At 37.4% G+C, this 18,626-nt stretch overlaps 1 protein-coding gene across 1 annotated transcript in view; it reads left to right on the top strand.

The window, feature by feature from the left end:
* The window catches only part of DOCK4 (dedicator of cytokinesis 4), a 163,669-nt gene that overhangs the window by 79,813 nt on the left and 65,230 nt on the right, over positions 1-18,626 (top strand). The window contains exons 20-27 of the mRNA XM_074167652.1: positions 996-1,093; positions 1,199-1,282; positions 1,384-1,484; positions 2,211-2,292; positions 3,385-3,555; positions 4,973-5,165; positions 14,521-14,648; positions 16,801-16,935. Of these exons, the coding sequence (XP_074023753.1) occupies positions 996-1,093; positions 1,199-1,282; positions 1,384-1,484; positions 2,211-2,292; positions 3,385-3,555; positions 4,973-5,165; positions 14,521-14,648; positions 16,801-16,935 (992 nt within the window). The remainder of the gene's footprint in view (positions 1-995; positions 1,094-1,198; positions 1,283-1,383; positions 1,485-2,210; positions 2,293-3,384; positions 3,556-4,972; positions 5,166-14,520; positions 14,649-16,800; positions 16,936-18,626) is intronic.

The raw sequence follows: 18,626 nt of genomic DNA, 5'->3' as shown, positions 1-18,626 counted from the left end.
GGAATGTGCTGTAAGATGACTTTATCAAAGCATATCATGCCAGAATAAACTTCTTAATCTTTCTTTTCAGAGTTTTGGGTTTTTAAAATTATTATTATTCAGAGGAAACGTAGCATATCTAAACCATCTGGACTTCAATAGCACACCACATGGGAAATTAGAGAAGATGTGGACTAGAATAAGAATTTTAAAACTGGTAAATAAAGGCTAAAAGGGAACTAGCTCGTTGCTAGTTTCAGATTCTGGGGAATTCTGCTGTAGCCAGGGAGCTGAACAATATTAAACAGGAGAAATACCTGTTTGTGTCACCAATATGATGTATCTCAAAAAACCCTCACATTCTGGAACATATATATCAGGTGACTACAGCAGACATATGAGCTTGCTAAATATATAGAAAACGGTGGTGTAAGCTGATATGTAAGGTAGTTACCGTTTTGGTCGAGAAAACTTGAAGGAGAATGAATTAAAACAGGAGAAAGTACAAAGACAGGTATATTTTAGCTCAGAAGAGTTTATTTTTCAGAAGATATTGTGTTGTTTATTAATAAAGCGGGATCTTAGAGGCATTGTCTGTTCTCTAACAAGACATAGGAAGATCAGTATTTTAAATATATTCAAACTAGTAGTTAGGAGACTGTTTCTAGCTGTCAGAGGATGGGTCTGGAAAGCATCGTTCAATGGGACAAGAAACAGCAAAATAATTACTTTTCTTAAGATGGTGGTTGACAAATATCTGAACAAGATTGCATGATACAGTTGCCACAGGAGACTGATTTTAATGGCCCAGTACTGTCTTCTTATGTTTCTAATGGTGGAACAACTATGGGATGGAATGAAAATTTGTTGCTGGGCAGATCATATTATAGCAAATCTTGAGAAGTTTTCTTTTGGTTTAATGATGCCAAGTTTTGCTGAGTGGACTGTAATTGGAGAATTTAAAATCTGAAATGATTCTTTGCTTCCAACTTTAATCTTGCAGTTTGTTTTTGCAGGAGATATGCTTGACCTTCTGAAATGGAGAACCCACCCAGAGAAAATTGCAGGTTGCCTCTCAAAATTGAAAGAGATTGATGGTTCAGAAATAGTGAAGGTATATACATTTCTATCCTTTTAGATAATATGAGGGAAATAATGCATTTGCATGTCACAAAAATAACTATTTAATAACAAACTGTCTTGTATTCTCTCTGATCAGTTTCTTCAAGACACACTAGACACTTTATTTGGGATTTTAGATGAAAACTCTCAAAAGTATGGATCAAAAGTATTCAATTGTTTGGTAAGTTTCGTTTTGTGATGATGCTTAAGACTATTTAAGAACTAAGTTAGGAAAAAAAAAAACCAGCTTTGTTTTTTTTCTTTTTTTTCCGTCACATTTAGGTTCACATAATAAATTTGCTGCAGGACAGCAAGTTTCACCACTTTAAGCCAGTAATGGACACTTACATTGAAAGTCATTTTGCAGGAGCACTTGCATACAGGTGAAGTCTGTACTTTTTCTCTTTGATTTGAATACTGACAGTTATTGGTAAACTAAGCAGAATCAATCATTAGGCTAAATTAAATGGTACCGTTTGAAATAAAATGCAATGCTTGTATGAATGCCCAGTTTTGGGCCATTGAAAAAGAGTAAAGTAACTTTAAGTTACCCGAAAGCTTACTTGCTAATGCTCTAACGTTGGCTTCATTTTTAAATCTTTTTCTTCAGTGTATTTCTTTATTTGAATTACTTTGGAAAATGTAGAAACCGTAACATCATCCAGCTGCAACTGTGTTCACTGTCTATTTAGAGCAGTGCCCTAAGAAGTATCACTTCCGTTGCTGTACTCTCCGTATTTATTTGCTACCTCAACTTCCATTAAAACCAATGCAGCTTAGTGAGACTGCAAACCAATGCATGGAATAGCAGGTGTAGTCCACGCTGGCAGGGACTCTTCTGGCTTAACCGAGCTTGTGTGTCCCTGTCAAAATCATTCTGCTGCATATGTAATGCTGGTGTTATTTCCTGTTCGTCAGAGATCTACTAGGGGGCTTTCAGCGGACTGCAAACTTAAGTGTAATACCGGGTCTGTAGTGATTAGTGAAATCTAGTCATATCTTTATTTTGGCAATGTTTCTCATATAAGAGCTACTGGTTTGCATTTTAAGTACAAAGTTAATCATTCTTCCACTTGTGTGTTATAATACTTTCTGATGTGCTATTCTAGAGATCTTATAAAAGTACTAAAGTGGCATATTGATCGAGTCACTGAAGTGGAGCTGCATGAGCACATACAGGAAGTACTAAAGGTAATAAGAATTATTGAAGGCAATTATATATTTGAATGATATGTTCATACAGTACGAACAGGTTTAACTTAGAAAATGAAGCAAAGTATGTACAAATGATGGAATGGTAGAATTAGTCCCTTATTCTAGGGACCTGCAGACTTTTTCAGTGCAGTCAGTTTATTCATCGTTCTCTTTTGTCACTAGTTGATCAATGGAGCTTACTATCAGTAGACTCTGTAGCTTTATGTTCCTTACTGAGTTAGGCTATACATGAGTAGGAGGTAGATCTAAGAAATCAAATACAGATTGCATTGGTGGTATTAACATCTGTCGCGTAAGAGAATCTAAATGGCAGACATGCACGCTGACTTCAGGGTTCAATCCTGACACTGGGAAATTCTACTAAAAATGGTGGGTTTCTTTGATCTTGTTTGCCCCATTTTGTACCATCAACAGAGCACAGCATGGAGTCAGGCTGAGTTGTACAACACAATAATCCCATTTGGGACAGGTGCCACAATCTGTAAATAAAATGTCGATGTGGTACCCTTCTGTGCTTTTCTGTGCTGCTGTTAACTTAGGCATCTTGCTAATAAGAAAAGGCTATATTTTTCATTTATGTTCCAACAGTTTTTTCCAACAGTTTTGCAATTTAATTTAAGGGTTTGTTTTTTGTTTTTTTTTTTTAGTATTACCTGGTTAACATTGGACAGAAAAACAACTTTTAGCAGGAAGGGAAATTCCAAAAACAGCTCAAAAGTTTGAGCTTATTTCTTATATTGTATGTTTATGTAGTAGGTGTTTCTGTAGCTCAAGACATGCAAAGGATGGGAGAATGGGGCAGTGTTGAAATTTTGTGGTTTTCCATTTGTGTTCCCTAGTTTGTAGAAATTATGAAAAGCAAGAGAAGAGTATTTTTGCGTATGTACTTTTGAAGTGTTAGTGTTTCAACAGAAAGATTTGCCAGAATTAAATAACATGGTTATTTAATATAACAGGGTCCTGTTTCAGACCCTTGTCACTATTTGAATGATATAAGCATTGCATATGTCCTATTTAAAGATGAGCTGGTTCATTTTTGTGAGTTATCTCTGGTTTTGACATTTTTAGGCACAGGAATATATTTTTAAATATATAGTTCAGTCTCGAAGGTTATTCTCTATTGCCACTGGTGGTCAAAATGAGGAGGAATTTCGCTGTTGTATTCAAGAGCTTCTTATGTCAGTACGCTTCTTCCTTTCCCAAGAGAGCAAAGGAGCTAGTGCTTTGTCCCAGCTACAAGTAAGTTTTCAAGCATACCTTGCTTATTGCCACTTTTCATGTCCAATATATAAAATGCATGCATGGCCTTACCTGTATTCCCAGGAAAGAAAATGTGATTTTGCTAGAGCAAAATGGCATTTTCAGCTCTTCCTTGTGCCTTTTGTCCTATAGATAATCCTAAATATAATATTTAATTTTGAATTATAATTGTATTATAATTATAATAATTATATTGCTGGATGCAAATAAAATAATTTCTCTGTTTTGGGCATTTTACAGCTTAGTTTAAGCACATTGGAACAGAACAATTTGAGGCATACAAAAGACTATCAGAGTTTTCATGCTTTACAGAAAACTTTTAAGTCTTGATGAACTGTATGTTTTAATACTCAGCGGGTATCTTTGTTTCAATTTAGACTACTCAATTGATTAGTGCTGAAGTGCAGAGGCAAAAGACACAAGAGACAGCTCTTTACATTGAGTGCCATAGATTTACCAACTTCTACAGCTCATAGATATACCATCCTCTTCCCCTGTTTCTGTTACAAAAGGTGTTTAAGACTTGTTAATAATTATTAATTTCTTAAGCTCTGTAGAAAATTGTTCTTCCAATAAAATGGCAATTCAGAGAGTTCTTCCATCTCATATCATGTAGGCAGGTGGAGTGAAAAGATAATAGCAAATGATAAAAGCATTTGGAATTCTTCTTCAGTATCTTTAACCTTGTATGTCGTCTGTTCTGACACCAGTGTGAAGAAGGTCTGAGGTACGAGTAGCTTTTCTCAGTCAGCAGGATTTGCAGGGGAAGAAAAGAATGTCAGTTCTAGCTTCCTCTCTCTGGCATTACCCTCCTTTCTTTTCCAGTGTTGTTTTTTTTTTTTTTTTTCCTTCCATATTCATTATACTCAACAATTAATTTACCCTATTTTAGGATTGTTGTTGTGAACCAAGACTGCCAGTGCTGTCTCACTCCAAAATAAAAATGTTCATTATTTGAAAAATGAGAGATAGGGAGGCTGTTATATTACTTATCTAAAACAAAGCAAACCTAAGCAACTCTGCTCAAATATTTTTGTTCTGTTATCCGCTGGCTTCTGTTATCCTCTTAAAAATTTCCTCTCACATAGATCGTGAAGAACCTGTTAAGTATAAATACTTTTGTTCTAAGTTGAACTTTTTATTTTCGCTTTGTCCTGGGAGAAATGAAGAGTCATTAGATAATGCTTAAAGGAAAATAGTCAAAAGTGTAAGCCTGTTAATGACTGTGAGGCTATTTCTTCTGAAAATATGACTATTTTCAAAGCTACTAACCACCTTGAAATGTAAAAGCAGGCATTTTTCTACAGTTACTTAAATGTCTATCGTTGCTTAAATTCTATAAATGTCAAAACTATACTGCAATATCTGACTGTCCATTTTTGCCCTTTTCCTCTAGGCTGTGTTTCTCAGCTCGTTCCCATCGGTGTACTCTGAACTTTTGAAGCTCTTTGATGTAAGAGAAGTGGCAAATTTGGTTCACGATGCTCTGGGCAGCTTGCCGACAGTCATGCATGGGGATGAGTCCCTTCAGGCTGTTAAACTGCAGAGTATTGGGAAAACTGTAGAGAGTCACTTGTACACTAACCCAGGTAAGGTTACCCTGGGCTGCCTGCAGATAAGGAACTCAAATGGTGTCCTTGCTACACGGGCCAGCAAGTATTAAAGGGAATAGCGTTGCTCAGAGCAGTGCTCCCTAGGGCACAATTCTTGAAGCACTGCGCTGTACAAGCTGCTCATTTACAAAAATACAGTTGGTTAAATTTAGTGGTTTGGTTTTTAGAGACTCTTAAAATACAGTTTTGTTTTGATCTACTGCTGGCAATGTGTCTGTGAAGGAAGTTTACCTTATACTTTTTAAGTAATTGAAAAAGCTTTACTAAATTGTTTTTTTTTTCTTTTTCATTTTTTTGCCCTTTGGGGGCGGTTCAGCAAACAAACTGTCACTAATCCATTAAGTCTTGTTTGTGTAACTCTTGCTAGTTCAGCATTTTTGATCCTCCATTTCTTAAAGTAGCATAAAAAGTCTACACAAATGCAAACGATAGTTGGTGCATAAAGTATTTAACAGCATAGTTAATTGCTATGCAGAAAAAACCACTGCTGTGTGGTGGTAAGCCTGACATTCTTTTTCTCTCTTCCAAGTGAAATCCATAGAGGTGACCAAATACTAAATTTGAGATATAATTGAGTTATATAATTTAATACTAAATGAATCTCAGAAACTAATTTTGAAATTAACATAGAAGAGATTTAAAGAATTCTAGTAAGTGTTAATTTACTCACCAAAAGCCCTGTTGAGAGCTGTTTGGGTATTGGCTGATGGAGTTCAGTAGAAACAGTAACTTTTACCACCTAAGGCATTCAAGATAAAAATGTTACAATGATGAAGGCTCTGCAAAACCCACCAGGTTATGCATAAATATTTTGAGATCCTGCAAAATAAAGAAAGAGATCTTAGAACATTTTTTAAAATACTTTTAGTGATTGTACTTTTTAAGCATGAGCTCAAATCATAGAAAATCTTAGAAAGCAGCCCTGAGGAAAGGGACTTGGGGGTGCTGATGGACGAGAAGCTGGACATGAGCAGGCAATGTGCTCTCGCAGCCCAGAAGGCCAATCACATCCTGGGCTGCATCAAAAGAAGTGTTGCCAGCAGATCCAGAGAGGTGATTCTGCCACTTTACTCTGCTCTGGTGAGACCTCACCTGGAGTACTGTGTGCAGGTCTGGAGCCCTCAATATAGAAAGGACATGGACCTGATGGAGCGGGTCCAGAGGAGGGCCACCAAAATGATCAGGGGGCTGGAGCACCTCTGCTATGAGGACAGGCTGAGGGAGCTGGGGTTGTTCAGCTTGGAGGAGGCTCCGGGGAGACCTCATAGCGGCCTTCCAGTACCTGAGGGGGGCCTACAGGAAGGCTGGGGAGGGTCTGTTTACAAAGGCCTGCAGTGACAGGACGAGGGGCAATGGTTTTAAGTTGGAGAAGGGGAGATTTAGATTGGATATTAGGAAAAATTCTTTACTGTGAGGGTGGTAGAACACTGGAACAGGTTGCCCAGGGAGGTGGTTGAGGCCCCTTCCCTTGAGATATTCAAGGTGAAGCTCGACGAGGCCCTGGGCAACCTGGTCTAGTTGGGGGTGTCCCTGCTGACTGTGGGGAGGTCAGACTAGATGACCTTTGGAGGTCCCTTCCGGCCTGGACCAATCTATGAATCTATGAATCAAAGAAATGTGTAATGATTATTGGACCCTGGCTACTTTGCTTTGTTCTGGTTGTGAAACCCTTTCCCTTGTGAGCCTCCATGGCGGTCCTTTCCAGAACAGTGAGATCTCCCTACACCTGACTGATCAGACCTTTGGTACTCTGGCTGGATGATGACGTATAAGAGAAGTCTTAAGGAACGCTCTTAGTTATGTTCTTAATTTTCTGAACTGCTCAGGGACTAGGTAGCATCTTCTCCATTTTCCTCCTATTGTCTCCGTTAGGTCAGCCTAACCACAAGATTCAAATGAATGAATGTAATTAAAGAGAGTTATTTAATGCCATGTAAGGGACTCTTGGGGACTTTCTTGGAACTGTAAATCTGCTTTCATCCATATGACAATTGTTTTTGTTTGCTTCCTTTTCTAAAAGTGTTAGTTTTTTATTCAAATCCAGTTTCATTATTAAGAAATCATATGAGTTGGTTTGGCTATAAAAGCAATGAAAATTACATGTTAAATTTTACATGGAGTGAGGGTTATACACAGGTAGAATATAAATTTCTTAGACCAAAGGGAAACTGATGTGAAAGACATCAGGCAGTAGTATAAGCTCCCAATGTCCATGATAGAAAGCTTAGGCAAACACTTGTACAGTATAATTTCAGTCATCATAAAGGGTCTTGTGGAGATAAGCATCTTGGTCTCTTTGCCAATAGTGTTTTATCTCTTTAAAATACAAAAGTATAAGTAAATTTTCCCTCAGTCCCCAGAAGAAATTCCTTTTAAAAATCCTCTTGGGAAAATAGATATTGCAACAGGTTATGTTAATGTGCAGAGGAAACTGTACATCCTAATGTGAAGTTGAGGCTTGCTGCTGTGAAAATAATTGATTTCTGTCTTCCAGATGAAGATGATGAACGCTGCAAGCTGCAGTGCTAGCTAACACATTGGAACTAGAGGGAATGCAGAAAATATCTATTTATGCAAATGTCTAGAAATGGGGAGGGCACTTCTTAGATAGCCTTTTCTGTTATCTGGAGCTTGCTTGGAAACCAGTGAGAGTAGTCTAGCACAGGAGTTTTACACATTTTGTGCTGCAAGGGCCTGAACAACTAACATTAGCTCCCACTGCTGCAGAAATCAACAGACACTAAAGCTATGCTTTCACTAAAATTGGAAGATATATTTGGTATATCGTTGAAGACAGAAACATCAGACATGCAGAGGTTGATTCAAGGTGCCCAAGCACAGATATTTAGTACAATTTCAGATGCATTTTATGCATCTGGTCTCTCCCTGTCTCTCTAGAGAATGCAGGTTATATATTGTATTTACTGATCATGTGCAGATAGGATGTTTGAAATGGCTCTGTATTGAGGCTTTGGTGTAGGTTGCTTAGAACCTTTTTCTATTTTGGTGATTTTAAACTTCAGCTCTTCCCATAGGTAACAACTCCAGAGATGTTAAAAGGTGTCAGCATCAGTTACCTGCCTGACTCCTGTGAAAAATTAGTGGGTGTTATTGCCTTTACTTTTACTTTTACTTTTCAATATTTACTGCTGCATCTTCGTATTACGCTCCATTGGGTGTCTAAAAGGAAACAGATGACTGTTTTCCTGCTGATAAAGACTAGCAGTATTTTTTTTTTCCTCTTGGTCTTTCTTCCAGTCTCCTGGTATTTTAGGTGTAACTCTTTGGACCCATCCCTGTTGATGCTTGTAAAATGGCCAAATTGATGACCTACATATGCTTGTACCCAGACGATTTTCTACCTTTGTCATTTCTGATATGCCAGTAGTCTAGCACTCGTTTGTAGTCCTTTTTGCATTAAATGTTATTATAGCTTGCTTTGAGGAAGAGTTAAATCTGTTTTGCTCAGAAGAGTTAAGGCAAATAAACACGTCTTGAGCCATGTCCTTCTTGACATGGTTAAACAGCAAGTAGCAGAACACCAATGATTTTTTTTTACTCTAAGGGCACTATTTGAGCTTGTAAATTCAATAGCTATGAAAACGTGAGGTGTGTAAGTCTAGGTTTCTTCCTCCAAGAGGATGCATTTTCTTGGAATCACCACTGATCGAACACATCAGTTACCAGAAGGGAGATTAGTAAGTAAAGTCCTAAAAAAAGGAAATTCTATATTGATTAAGCCTGTATCCTGGCCCAGTTATAATTTGTGATGCAGCTCTTTACCACATGGAGAATGTTCGTACAAGGCAAGAAACTTTGTCTTCCCAAAATATGAGTATTTGGATCTCTGTGCAAGAGTAGCTGGGTACGACTTCTCCTTTTAGTGCAGCAAACTATTCAAAACAAATAGAGGAGGGGTTTAATTCTCTGACCATTTAAACTATAGATATAGTCTATGAAATCTTTATATGATACGTATCTATATTATGAAGTTAGGGAAAATCCTGAGTTGATGTTTTAAAGACATCTTCATGTGTTCATTTTATTTAATTTATTTCATATGCAAAGTTTTATGTATTTATTTTGTATATAACTTATACCTTATCTGTTTTTATTGTTTTCCTTATTTTACACTGAAATCCACTATTAATAGATTATAAAAGTGATAATTATCTATTTGTTTTCTTTCTGAGATTGACTTCTTCCCTCAGACTGTCTCTGTGAATGAGTTCATCTAAGAAATGCATCCTGTATCTCACAGGAGAATGTACATATAGGAAACTATAGTTTCAATAGTCATTTAGAGATGAATATTTGACACAATCAGTGAGAACAATTTAGTATCTTTTAACTGCCTCGTGGGAAGTATGTTGTTGTATGTTAGACTTCATATGGAAATGAAAAAAAAAGTTGTTAGCAAGTTCAGAAGAAGATACCATTAACTAATAAGGAGGTTTACTTCTGGAAGCTAGGTATTATGATTTCCCTTTTATTCCATAATTTTTTCAAAAGACTCAAAACTTCTCTTTAATGAGTCTTGTAAGATATCTCAGTAATCACTAGCTAATTGATTGCTATAAAATGCAAAAAGCATATCATTATTGAAATTGTTAATTCAAATCCTGAATTAAATTTAGTTAAAACACATTAAACTTTACATATTAACACAGATTTGGAAAAAAAAAAAAGTCAATTTACTTCAAAAAGTAAAGATTTTACACAGCTGCACTGCTTGCAAGTACTCCAGTATCTTTATCAGATTAATTTGTGTGTCTTAATTTCTCTTATACAGCAATATACTATTCTTTGGAGCTCTTTGTGTATGTGTGCTTCTATGCACACCTGTGGGGGGATGTATGTATGTATATTGCATACAAAAATTCAACTTTATTAGTACCTCTATAGTGGAGAGCAGAAAATATTTTGCAAAAGCTTTGCAAATGATGCTTCGCATCTGTGCCTCTTTCTTAGGCCAAGGGAGGACTTTCTCAGCTGTACCTGTGTTTTCCTTCTGCACTACAGGCAATTTTTTTCTTTCAAGTGAAAACAGTTCCTCATAAAAGTTTTAAAAGTTCAATTTAAAAGCATAAATTGAATAGGCCGAAGTAAAACTATCAAAAAGAAGAGCAACTGCCTTGCTTCTCACTGTTCAAGGAGAATGCTGTTTATTTGTTTAAAATGGTCAATTACACTAATCCTTTCTCCAAGCAGGCTGAAGTTTTGCCCATCTGCTCAGATATAGTCATTGAAATGAATATTGGGGGAAATTCATTGAAATGAATTTCTTGGGGAAGAATGGCTGGAGAGCTGCCTGGCAGAAAAGGACCTGGGGGTGTTGGTCGACAGCAGGCTGAACATGAGCCAGCAGTGTGCCCAGGTGGCCAAAAAGGCCAACAGCATCCTGGCCTGTATCAAGAACAGTGTAGTGAGTAGGACCCGAGAGGTGATCGTCCCCCTGTACTCGGCACTGGTGAGACCCCACCTCGAGTACTGCGTCCAGTTTTGGGCCCCCTACCACAGGAAAGACATTGAGGTGCTGGAGCAGGTCCAGAGAAGGGCAAGGAAGCTGGTGAGGGGTCTGGAGCACAAGTCTTACGAAGAGAGGCTGAGGGAGCTGGGGTTGTTCAGTCTGGGGAAGAGGAGGCTGAGGGGAGACCTTATTGCTCTCTACAAGTACCTGAAAGGAGGCTGTAGAGAGGCGGGGGTCGGTCTCTTCTCCCAAGTTACAGATGATAGGACAAGAGGCAATGGCCTCAAGTTACGCCAGGGGAAGTTCAGGTTAGATATTAGGAAATATTTCTTTACTGAAAGGGTTGTCAGGCATTGGAATGGGCTGCCCAGGGAGGTGGTTGAGGCACCATCCCTGGAGGTATTCAAGAGAGGAGTTGACATAGTGCTTGGGAATATGGATTAGTGTTGGGTGGTGTGGTGGTGTGTGTGTGGGTTGCGTGTGTGGTGGTTTTGGTTTTGTTTTTTTGTGTTGTGGTTTTTTTTTTTTTTTTTTCATTGGTTGGACTAGATGATCTTAAAAGGTCCCTTCCAACCTCTGTGATTCTGTGATTCTGTGATCTTTCTGATATTAATCTTTGACATACAACAGAATAAAGAAAGTTTTTTATGTCTGTGCAGGTGCTTGACCGCTAACTGAAAAGCAAGGGGGAAAGTTGTGCTGTGGGTTAAATATTAAACGTTAATGTAGCTTGCATAGGAAAGTCACAGGGATTGCCCAGAGTAGTCCGTCTTTCTAATTATGCCAAGCACGTATTTGAAAAGCTCTATGTCATGATTTTTTTCCTCTCTTTCTGTATAATATTTGTAAAGGGCAAGTATTAGCATTTTAAACAGTCAGCTAATTTGGCTTCCTGCACAGAAGAAAAATTAGGACAGTGAGTGATGGCTAAGAGTTCTGATTATTGCACCATTCCTTGCACTCATTAATTTTTCTATATGCAGTGGCTGACATTGCAGCTGACAATTTTTAAGAAAAAAAGTAACCCAAGACAAATGTTGTACACTGTGTTCTCCAAACTTTTTCACATAGTCCTTGGTTTGGCTCAGAGGTGAATATGCCAGCTCTCCTCTTCTGTAGTACCACTGTATCTCTCCACCTAAATGAGTCAAGACAGAGAGGTATGAAGATGATGAACTTACAAGGAATATATCTAAAGCTGCATTATATGTGGTGGTTAATTCAGTAACAGGCACCGTTCCCTCCCATGTATATTTGAAAGGCATTAGAAGATGCCTTTTTGCTAATCCATTTGGTCTTGGTAAAACAAAGCTCCTGATCATTTCATGGAGCTTTTGCAAAAATGGGATACTTGAAACAGTTGAATGAGGATGCTCAGTTTTGTCTGAAGTGCTGCAGGCCATATATTGTATGCAAGGGTTGGCTATTTACAAGTCAGGCGTTGCTACACGTAGATTCTCTGAGTTCATAATGCTGTGTTTACACGTAATCAGTGCACAGAGTAGTGGGACCTCAGAAAAGGTACCAAATCCATCTGTGTGCTCATCAGCAAGCTGCCTTGAGTTAACAAAGAAGAAACATCTAGGCAGAGGGCTGCTCCTGTTTTCTCCTCACCTTCTGGGCTGATGGATTTGTGTTGTAGCTGCAAGAGAAGACCTGCTGTCTTCAGAGGACCTGTGGCCCAAATGGTAAGGCTCATGCCAGTAAAGTGTACAAGAGCTACTGTAACTTCTCTGTGACAGTTGTGGAGTTGAGTAGTGATTTGAGCATCTGCCTGGGAGTGGAAGACCTCTGTGCTCCGAGTGCTCTGTCAGCCTGGATTCAGCTTCCTGAAGAGGAAGAGAGTAGCCCAACTGCAGAGCCATGGGCTGCTTTACACAGTGAACCCTTCATCTCTTCTCTTGAAGATGGGCTACCAGCCAAGAATTCCATATGTGTAAGGCCTAATGGAAAGCAGGGAAAAGGAATTGTCCCCTGTAACCTGTTGGTTAGGTCTTTTTTATAGGAATAGAGAGTCACGCTTTTTCACTTCAGCTGAAGGCATTAGCTCTATTTTTTTCATCTGCCACTAATCAATAAGCAGATTTAGCAGTGAGAATCAAAAACTGGTACTTTCCTCACCAGAGGTCTGCACGTTAGCCATCTTCCTGCCTGCTTTCCTTTCCACCCTGTGGATCTCGCAGTGGATGGGTCAGTGGCAGCTGTGCACACTTGACAGACTACCTGGGGCAACACTTTGCTGAGCTTCTGGTTTTCAGGTAGAGAAAAAAATGCCCTGTTGGCTTGGTTGAGACGCTTCTGCCCAGCTGCAGCTACAGGCAGATGTGAACTCTCAGGCCAGTCCTGAGGAAAGCCTACCGAGGCACTCACAGAAGTAAGCACTCACTGGATAGAGGCTATTTGTTTCCCAATTTTGGGTCTCAGTGCCATGGATTTTAGTTTCACTGATGGCCTTTTGCCTATTGTCATACAGTCTTTGTTTATACTTTTCTTCAATATAGAGGATATAGCAGAACACTTGAATAAATAATAAGCATGAAACACCTATTTAAAAAGAGCAGGAAAGCTTTTTTTTCTGAAAACAAGAATATACTTAAATAGCGTGTACAAATCAACTTGTCCATATGATTTGTCTTGTGTTATACAGACAATTAGACAATGAAAACAAGGAAATAACAGAGGAAAAACAAGATAAGTGCTGTATTTCAGTGAGTGAAAGAAGCATTCAACAAATAAAATAAAATACATCTATCTGTTTCTCTCTCCTGGAAAAAATAGAGGGAATATTTGAAGGGATAAAAAATGTTTATAGAAAGACTAGTCCATGAACAGTACCTGGTTGATAAAATGATTTTAAAGGAGTAATTTTCCAGCTAGATAAACTCAATTTTTAGGAAATAATGACATTAATGAACAAAGGAACTGATTAGATGAATATCTTTAGATAATGTAGTATATAATCATCATTAAAATTTTAATAGAGGAAATGATTCAAGTACATTTCTATGAGAACATCATTTCTCAATTATGGAAAAGATCTAAAAACAACAACAAAATGAAAACAGATAACACCCATTCCATTTATCAAGTTGTAAATAAGTGTTTAATGTGTTATCACAAGTGTAAGTATTAGGGCTCTTCCCATTTAACATTGTCTTTAATTATAAAAAAAAGAAGCAAGAAAAAGTAGCATGTTAATGAAGTTCTTGCATAATTTTGAGGGAATTCAGGACTGAAAATAGAACCAAAGTGCTGTGTTTAGAAAATGAAGTAGAGGAAAAGAAAATAATTTTATGTAGGCACCAGTAATCTAAATTGCTCATACTTAGTAGGAGTGAGGAATCTGGAAAAGTGAAAGTCCTGAAAGAAATCTGAAAGTACTGCTTCTTTGGAAAGTAGAACTCATTTGTAGAATGACATAACTTGAAGATTAAGTCTGCTGTGGCGCTGGCTTGCAAGGGATCTTTTTATATGACAGAAAAGTCTGTCATATGATAATTTCACATTGTTATGAATACAAGTATTACTGTGCTAAGTTTGTTTTGCATGACAGTTCAATAATTACTTCGAATTTTCTGCTACTTATGGTATATTCCACACAGTGGTGTTTTTCTCTGTCCATGATATGACATACTGACTTTCAGCATATTTCAGCATATTTCAGCATTCTTCAAATATGTGTTTTAGGGTATTGTGGTAATGAAGTAAAAGCTTCTGCTTATCAAAAATGTTGGTTAAAGCAAGTAAGAGCTTTTGCTTATCAGAAATACTGTTTTGGACTGATGATGCGTTTTCTGCCTCTATTAAAATTAAATGATTCTACGAGAAGCTCCCACTCATAAAATTTTTCATTTTTTCCAGATTCTCGATATATTCTTCTTCCGGTAGTTTTACATCATCTCCACATGCATTTACAGGAGCAGAAGGACCTTATAATGTGTGCACGTATCCTTAGCAACATATTTTGCCTCATCAAGAAGAACAGCTCAGTAAGTAAACACCGTGTGACATCCACAAGGTGTTGAACTTCTTTATATGGCTCAATGACATTTACTTACACAAACTGGACCTTGACCAAGGCCATTTTAAAGATTATGTGTAATGATTCTGCATAAACACGTCATTTTGATTTCTCAGGAGCCGTTTCCTCCCATGCAAGTGTATTTTAATTGTAGCGCATAGTGTTCTGCCAAGCTCTGATTCTTTTTGAGTGTTTTGTTGGACAGAAAGAAATGTCCACCTTCTTTTGCTGTGTGCTGTTTAGTCTTAGAGGACACAGGGGCGATATAGGTAAATAGATTGATATGATTATTGCAGGGGGGGTTGCCCTTGGTTGCTAGTTGATAAACTTTGTGGCTAATTACTGATGTTTGTGTTTGAAAATTGATCTGTGGAAGCTGCATATGAGAGCTAGCCTAGGTATGTGCATTGCAAATATGAAGATGATGGTAAGTTCTGACAGGAAAGGGGATATATGACAATTAAAAGCAAACATTGCCAGTAGTTAGTGCAGTACATACATGCATAGTGCAGTACATTACATTGTAATGCATTAGTGAGAACTGGTTTATCTGTTTCTTCATTTCATACCACTGTCAGCAATTAAAGTTGCTCCATCAGTGATTTGATATGGATGTGGCCTGCAACTTTGGCACTGTAACAACATTTTCGTTGCAGCTGCTCCCGGATTAGTGTAATACCTCATCGCAAGTTAAAGTGCTAGATGATAAAGCATAGCTGTGTTTTTGGATTGGCGGAAAGGCTTACAGGTCTGGTCAATATTTCAGGAGACCTTTCATTTGGAGTCACCAAGCCAGAGATGTATACAATAACAAGTGGATGCCTACATAAAACTCTATCCAATGTTCAAGATACGCAGCTACTATATTTAGTAGTCTTTGAGTCACTGAGAGTGTTAGCAACTTGGTAACTGTGATATGATTTTTGTGTATCACTTCAGAAGTTCATTTCTTTCATGGTAATCAAGATAATTTAGAGGCTGAGGGAACAAGTGAAGTTGTAGTCAGGCAGCTTTGAAAATTAATGTTGTTGGCCATTCTAGTAGTAATTTGTACATGAGTCCTCACAGTTGATACAGTTCCTAAATACACTGTTTACTGTCTGCCTTCATAAGTACTGAAGTTAACAGTTTGATACTAGGCGAAGTGACAGAGAAGATGGCCGAGACACTAGACTCATCTTGAGTCCAAACAGGAATTTTGAGTTTTGTTACAAATCATATGCTTTGGGTGTGTAGGAAGCAGGGAAAAAAAAACACTAATCACTCCTACACCTCGATGTCAGCAAAGTTGAATGATCTGTTTGTCAGCTGAGTTTTAGTTTGGTTGTGTGCATTTGATTATGAAGTGTTTCTTTCTACAAAGAAATATCATCTTAAATTGTGGATAAAATTGCTCAGATTAAGATAGTGGTGTCTGGTGCAGTGGAGACAGAAAACATTGTTGAAGCAGGGAAAACATATTTCAATCTGAATTAAAAAGGAGAAGTAACTGCAACTTGACTTCATCAAGTGTTTTCATGCATGTAATTAAGGTATCATGGTCTCTTTTGGTGGTGAACACTTTGGTTCCTTTGTATTGATGTTGCATACAAGCAGTTGTAGGCTCACAGAAATGACTAATTTGTTTGTGCTACTCAGCTGATGGGAAGCAGTGAGGCTGGTCCTTACTGCTGAAGCAGGTCTTGAAGGTTGAGCACCATCTGCTTGTTTCTGGTGATAGTTTCAAAGTGTGAAAACAGAATTCTACTTTTTGGAATTTAAGCCTCTCTTGGCAATTTCCCCAGAAAATATATGGGTGTTACCTATAAAAATCTTGCTCCAAAAGTTCTCCTATATTATTTACTTTAATTAAAAATAGAGCTATGCTAATTTGATGACACTTACATATTCAGAATCATCCCCCTTACTGTCCTCTATATTTCAGTACAATGTAATTATTTGGAAACTGTTAGAAAAATATCAGTAGAATTAAACAATATCTTAATTAGAGAATAGTCCTTGTTTCTCGAATATGGCATTCATAGTAAAACTATCATTTGTTTCTAAAATAACATAAAGGGAAATATGCCCATGGTCATCTTTCTATTTTAAAATCTTAAATGGTTTCTTTATTATTTAAGGAAAAATCTGTCCTGGAAGAAATTGATGTGATTGTAAACAGCCTGCTAGATATTCTGTTAAGGACCATACTAGAGATTACCAGCCGACCACAACCATCAGGCTCTGCTATGCGCCTCCAGTTTCAAGATGTGACTGTAAGTTTCTTATAATGAAATAGGTCTCACTATTGTCACTGGTTGGACTACTAGATTTGTGACAATATTGTTTTTATATTGCAATGCACAGTATTAAGATTTTGTTTATAAAACAGAGAATGAGGAGAACAAAGAAAACCTCGCATTTTATTCATTTTCAGTGGAAACTAATTTTTTTCATCAAATTTATTTCTAAGTTATGACCAAAAAAACCCTCAAAAGACAAAATTTCTTTCGAGACTGTTTCAGGTCAATAATTATTTCATTGGGTTTCTTTTATTGACAAATTTAATAGTTTTCTGAAACTCTCTTTAAGTTTGAATTCCTGAAAATGCAAGAGTATCAATCAATAACATGTTAATTCCCAAAACTCATATGTTTTAATATGATGAAACAGCTCTAAAAATGCCTGCAGAATCTGTGATGCCAACTTGTACAAATTCAACTTCATTAATTGAAAGGCATTTTGTTTTTCTCTAGGCTGAGTGTTGAGTGTAGAGGATGGATTTAGAAGATTAACAAATGATATTATGGTCAACCCGCTAAAACAACTCATGCAAATTAGAAGGTTGAAATGCAAGCATTTACAGAAAAGTCTATGATGAGCATTGATGAAACAAAACGATGTGTTACTTTGCTTTGTTTTCAGCAAAGTTCCCAGTTTGCTTTTGAAGGGCAAATCAGTTCTAATATAGCAAGGGATACACCCCCAATATGAGGCGAGGGAGTAACATTTTGTGCAGAGAACATACTATGCTCTGTGATTTACCATCTCATTATACACTTAATTAATTAATTGCCCAATTTTTACACTGTAACAGTTTTCATTAATGAAAAGATGGTTGCTTTTCAAACCAGAATTTCCTCTGAGATCAAACATTTCAAAAGCATTTAATAGCTGTAGAAGAAATGTGTTGGGGGTTTTGTTTGTTTGTTTGCTTTATCCCACAGAGAACAAACATTATATGAAGTGTTTTATGGAGCTGACCAAGCTCTGTAATAAGATAACACCATGCTTTAATCACTGTGATTCAGCAGGACTATACATCTAAGAGTTTGGGGTTTTTTTCTTTAAATTACAACATTACAAATGTATGCTGTATGGCATATCAGGCCATCACAAGAAAATATAAGTTGAAATAAGGGTTATAGTATTAGTCTGTTAGTAGCAAAGCTCTGAGCTTATTGGTTTCTTCTGATGTATCTACCTGCTTGCAGATTAAGCTTTCATAAAACACCATGACAGCCTAATTCTTTCACGACATCAAAAAATTAGACTCTGAAAGTGCTTTCAAGTTGCAAAATTTTCTTTTTATGCATCAGAAAAGCCATGTCATTGTCACCACAGGCTCTCAAATACTTAATGTGGAAGTGACTCACAGCACAGCATAAGGCAATTATATACATTTATGTAGAAACATCATGCAGTATGGGCTTATGGCAACACACGGAGCCAGATTCTTGGAACTATTTGTAGAGCGAGTATGACAAAGTACTCAATGTGAGTGCAGCAGTAGAGTCTGTTCCAGTATGTTACCATTCTTTCAAGCGGCAAGTATCATAAAATATTCATTGTGAGATGTTTCATGGCAGAACACTGGATAAAATTCTGTCATAATTTTGCATCAGATACAGTCTTCCTTATGGAGGTAGTCCCAAACTAATCTCAACATGAACTTCCAGGCCCACGT

Source organism: Numenius arquata, chromosome 2 (genome assembly GCF_964106895.1).
Source record: "Numenius arquata chromosome 2, bNumArq3.hap1.1, whole genome shotgun sequence".
NCBI classification, from domain to species: Eukaryota; Metazoa; Chordata; class Aves; order Charadriiformes; family Scolopacidae; genus Numenius; species Numenius arquata.
This window is presented reverse-complemented; position numbering and strand designations above follow the sequence as displayed.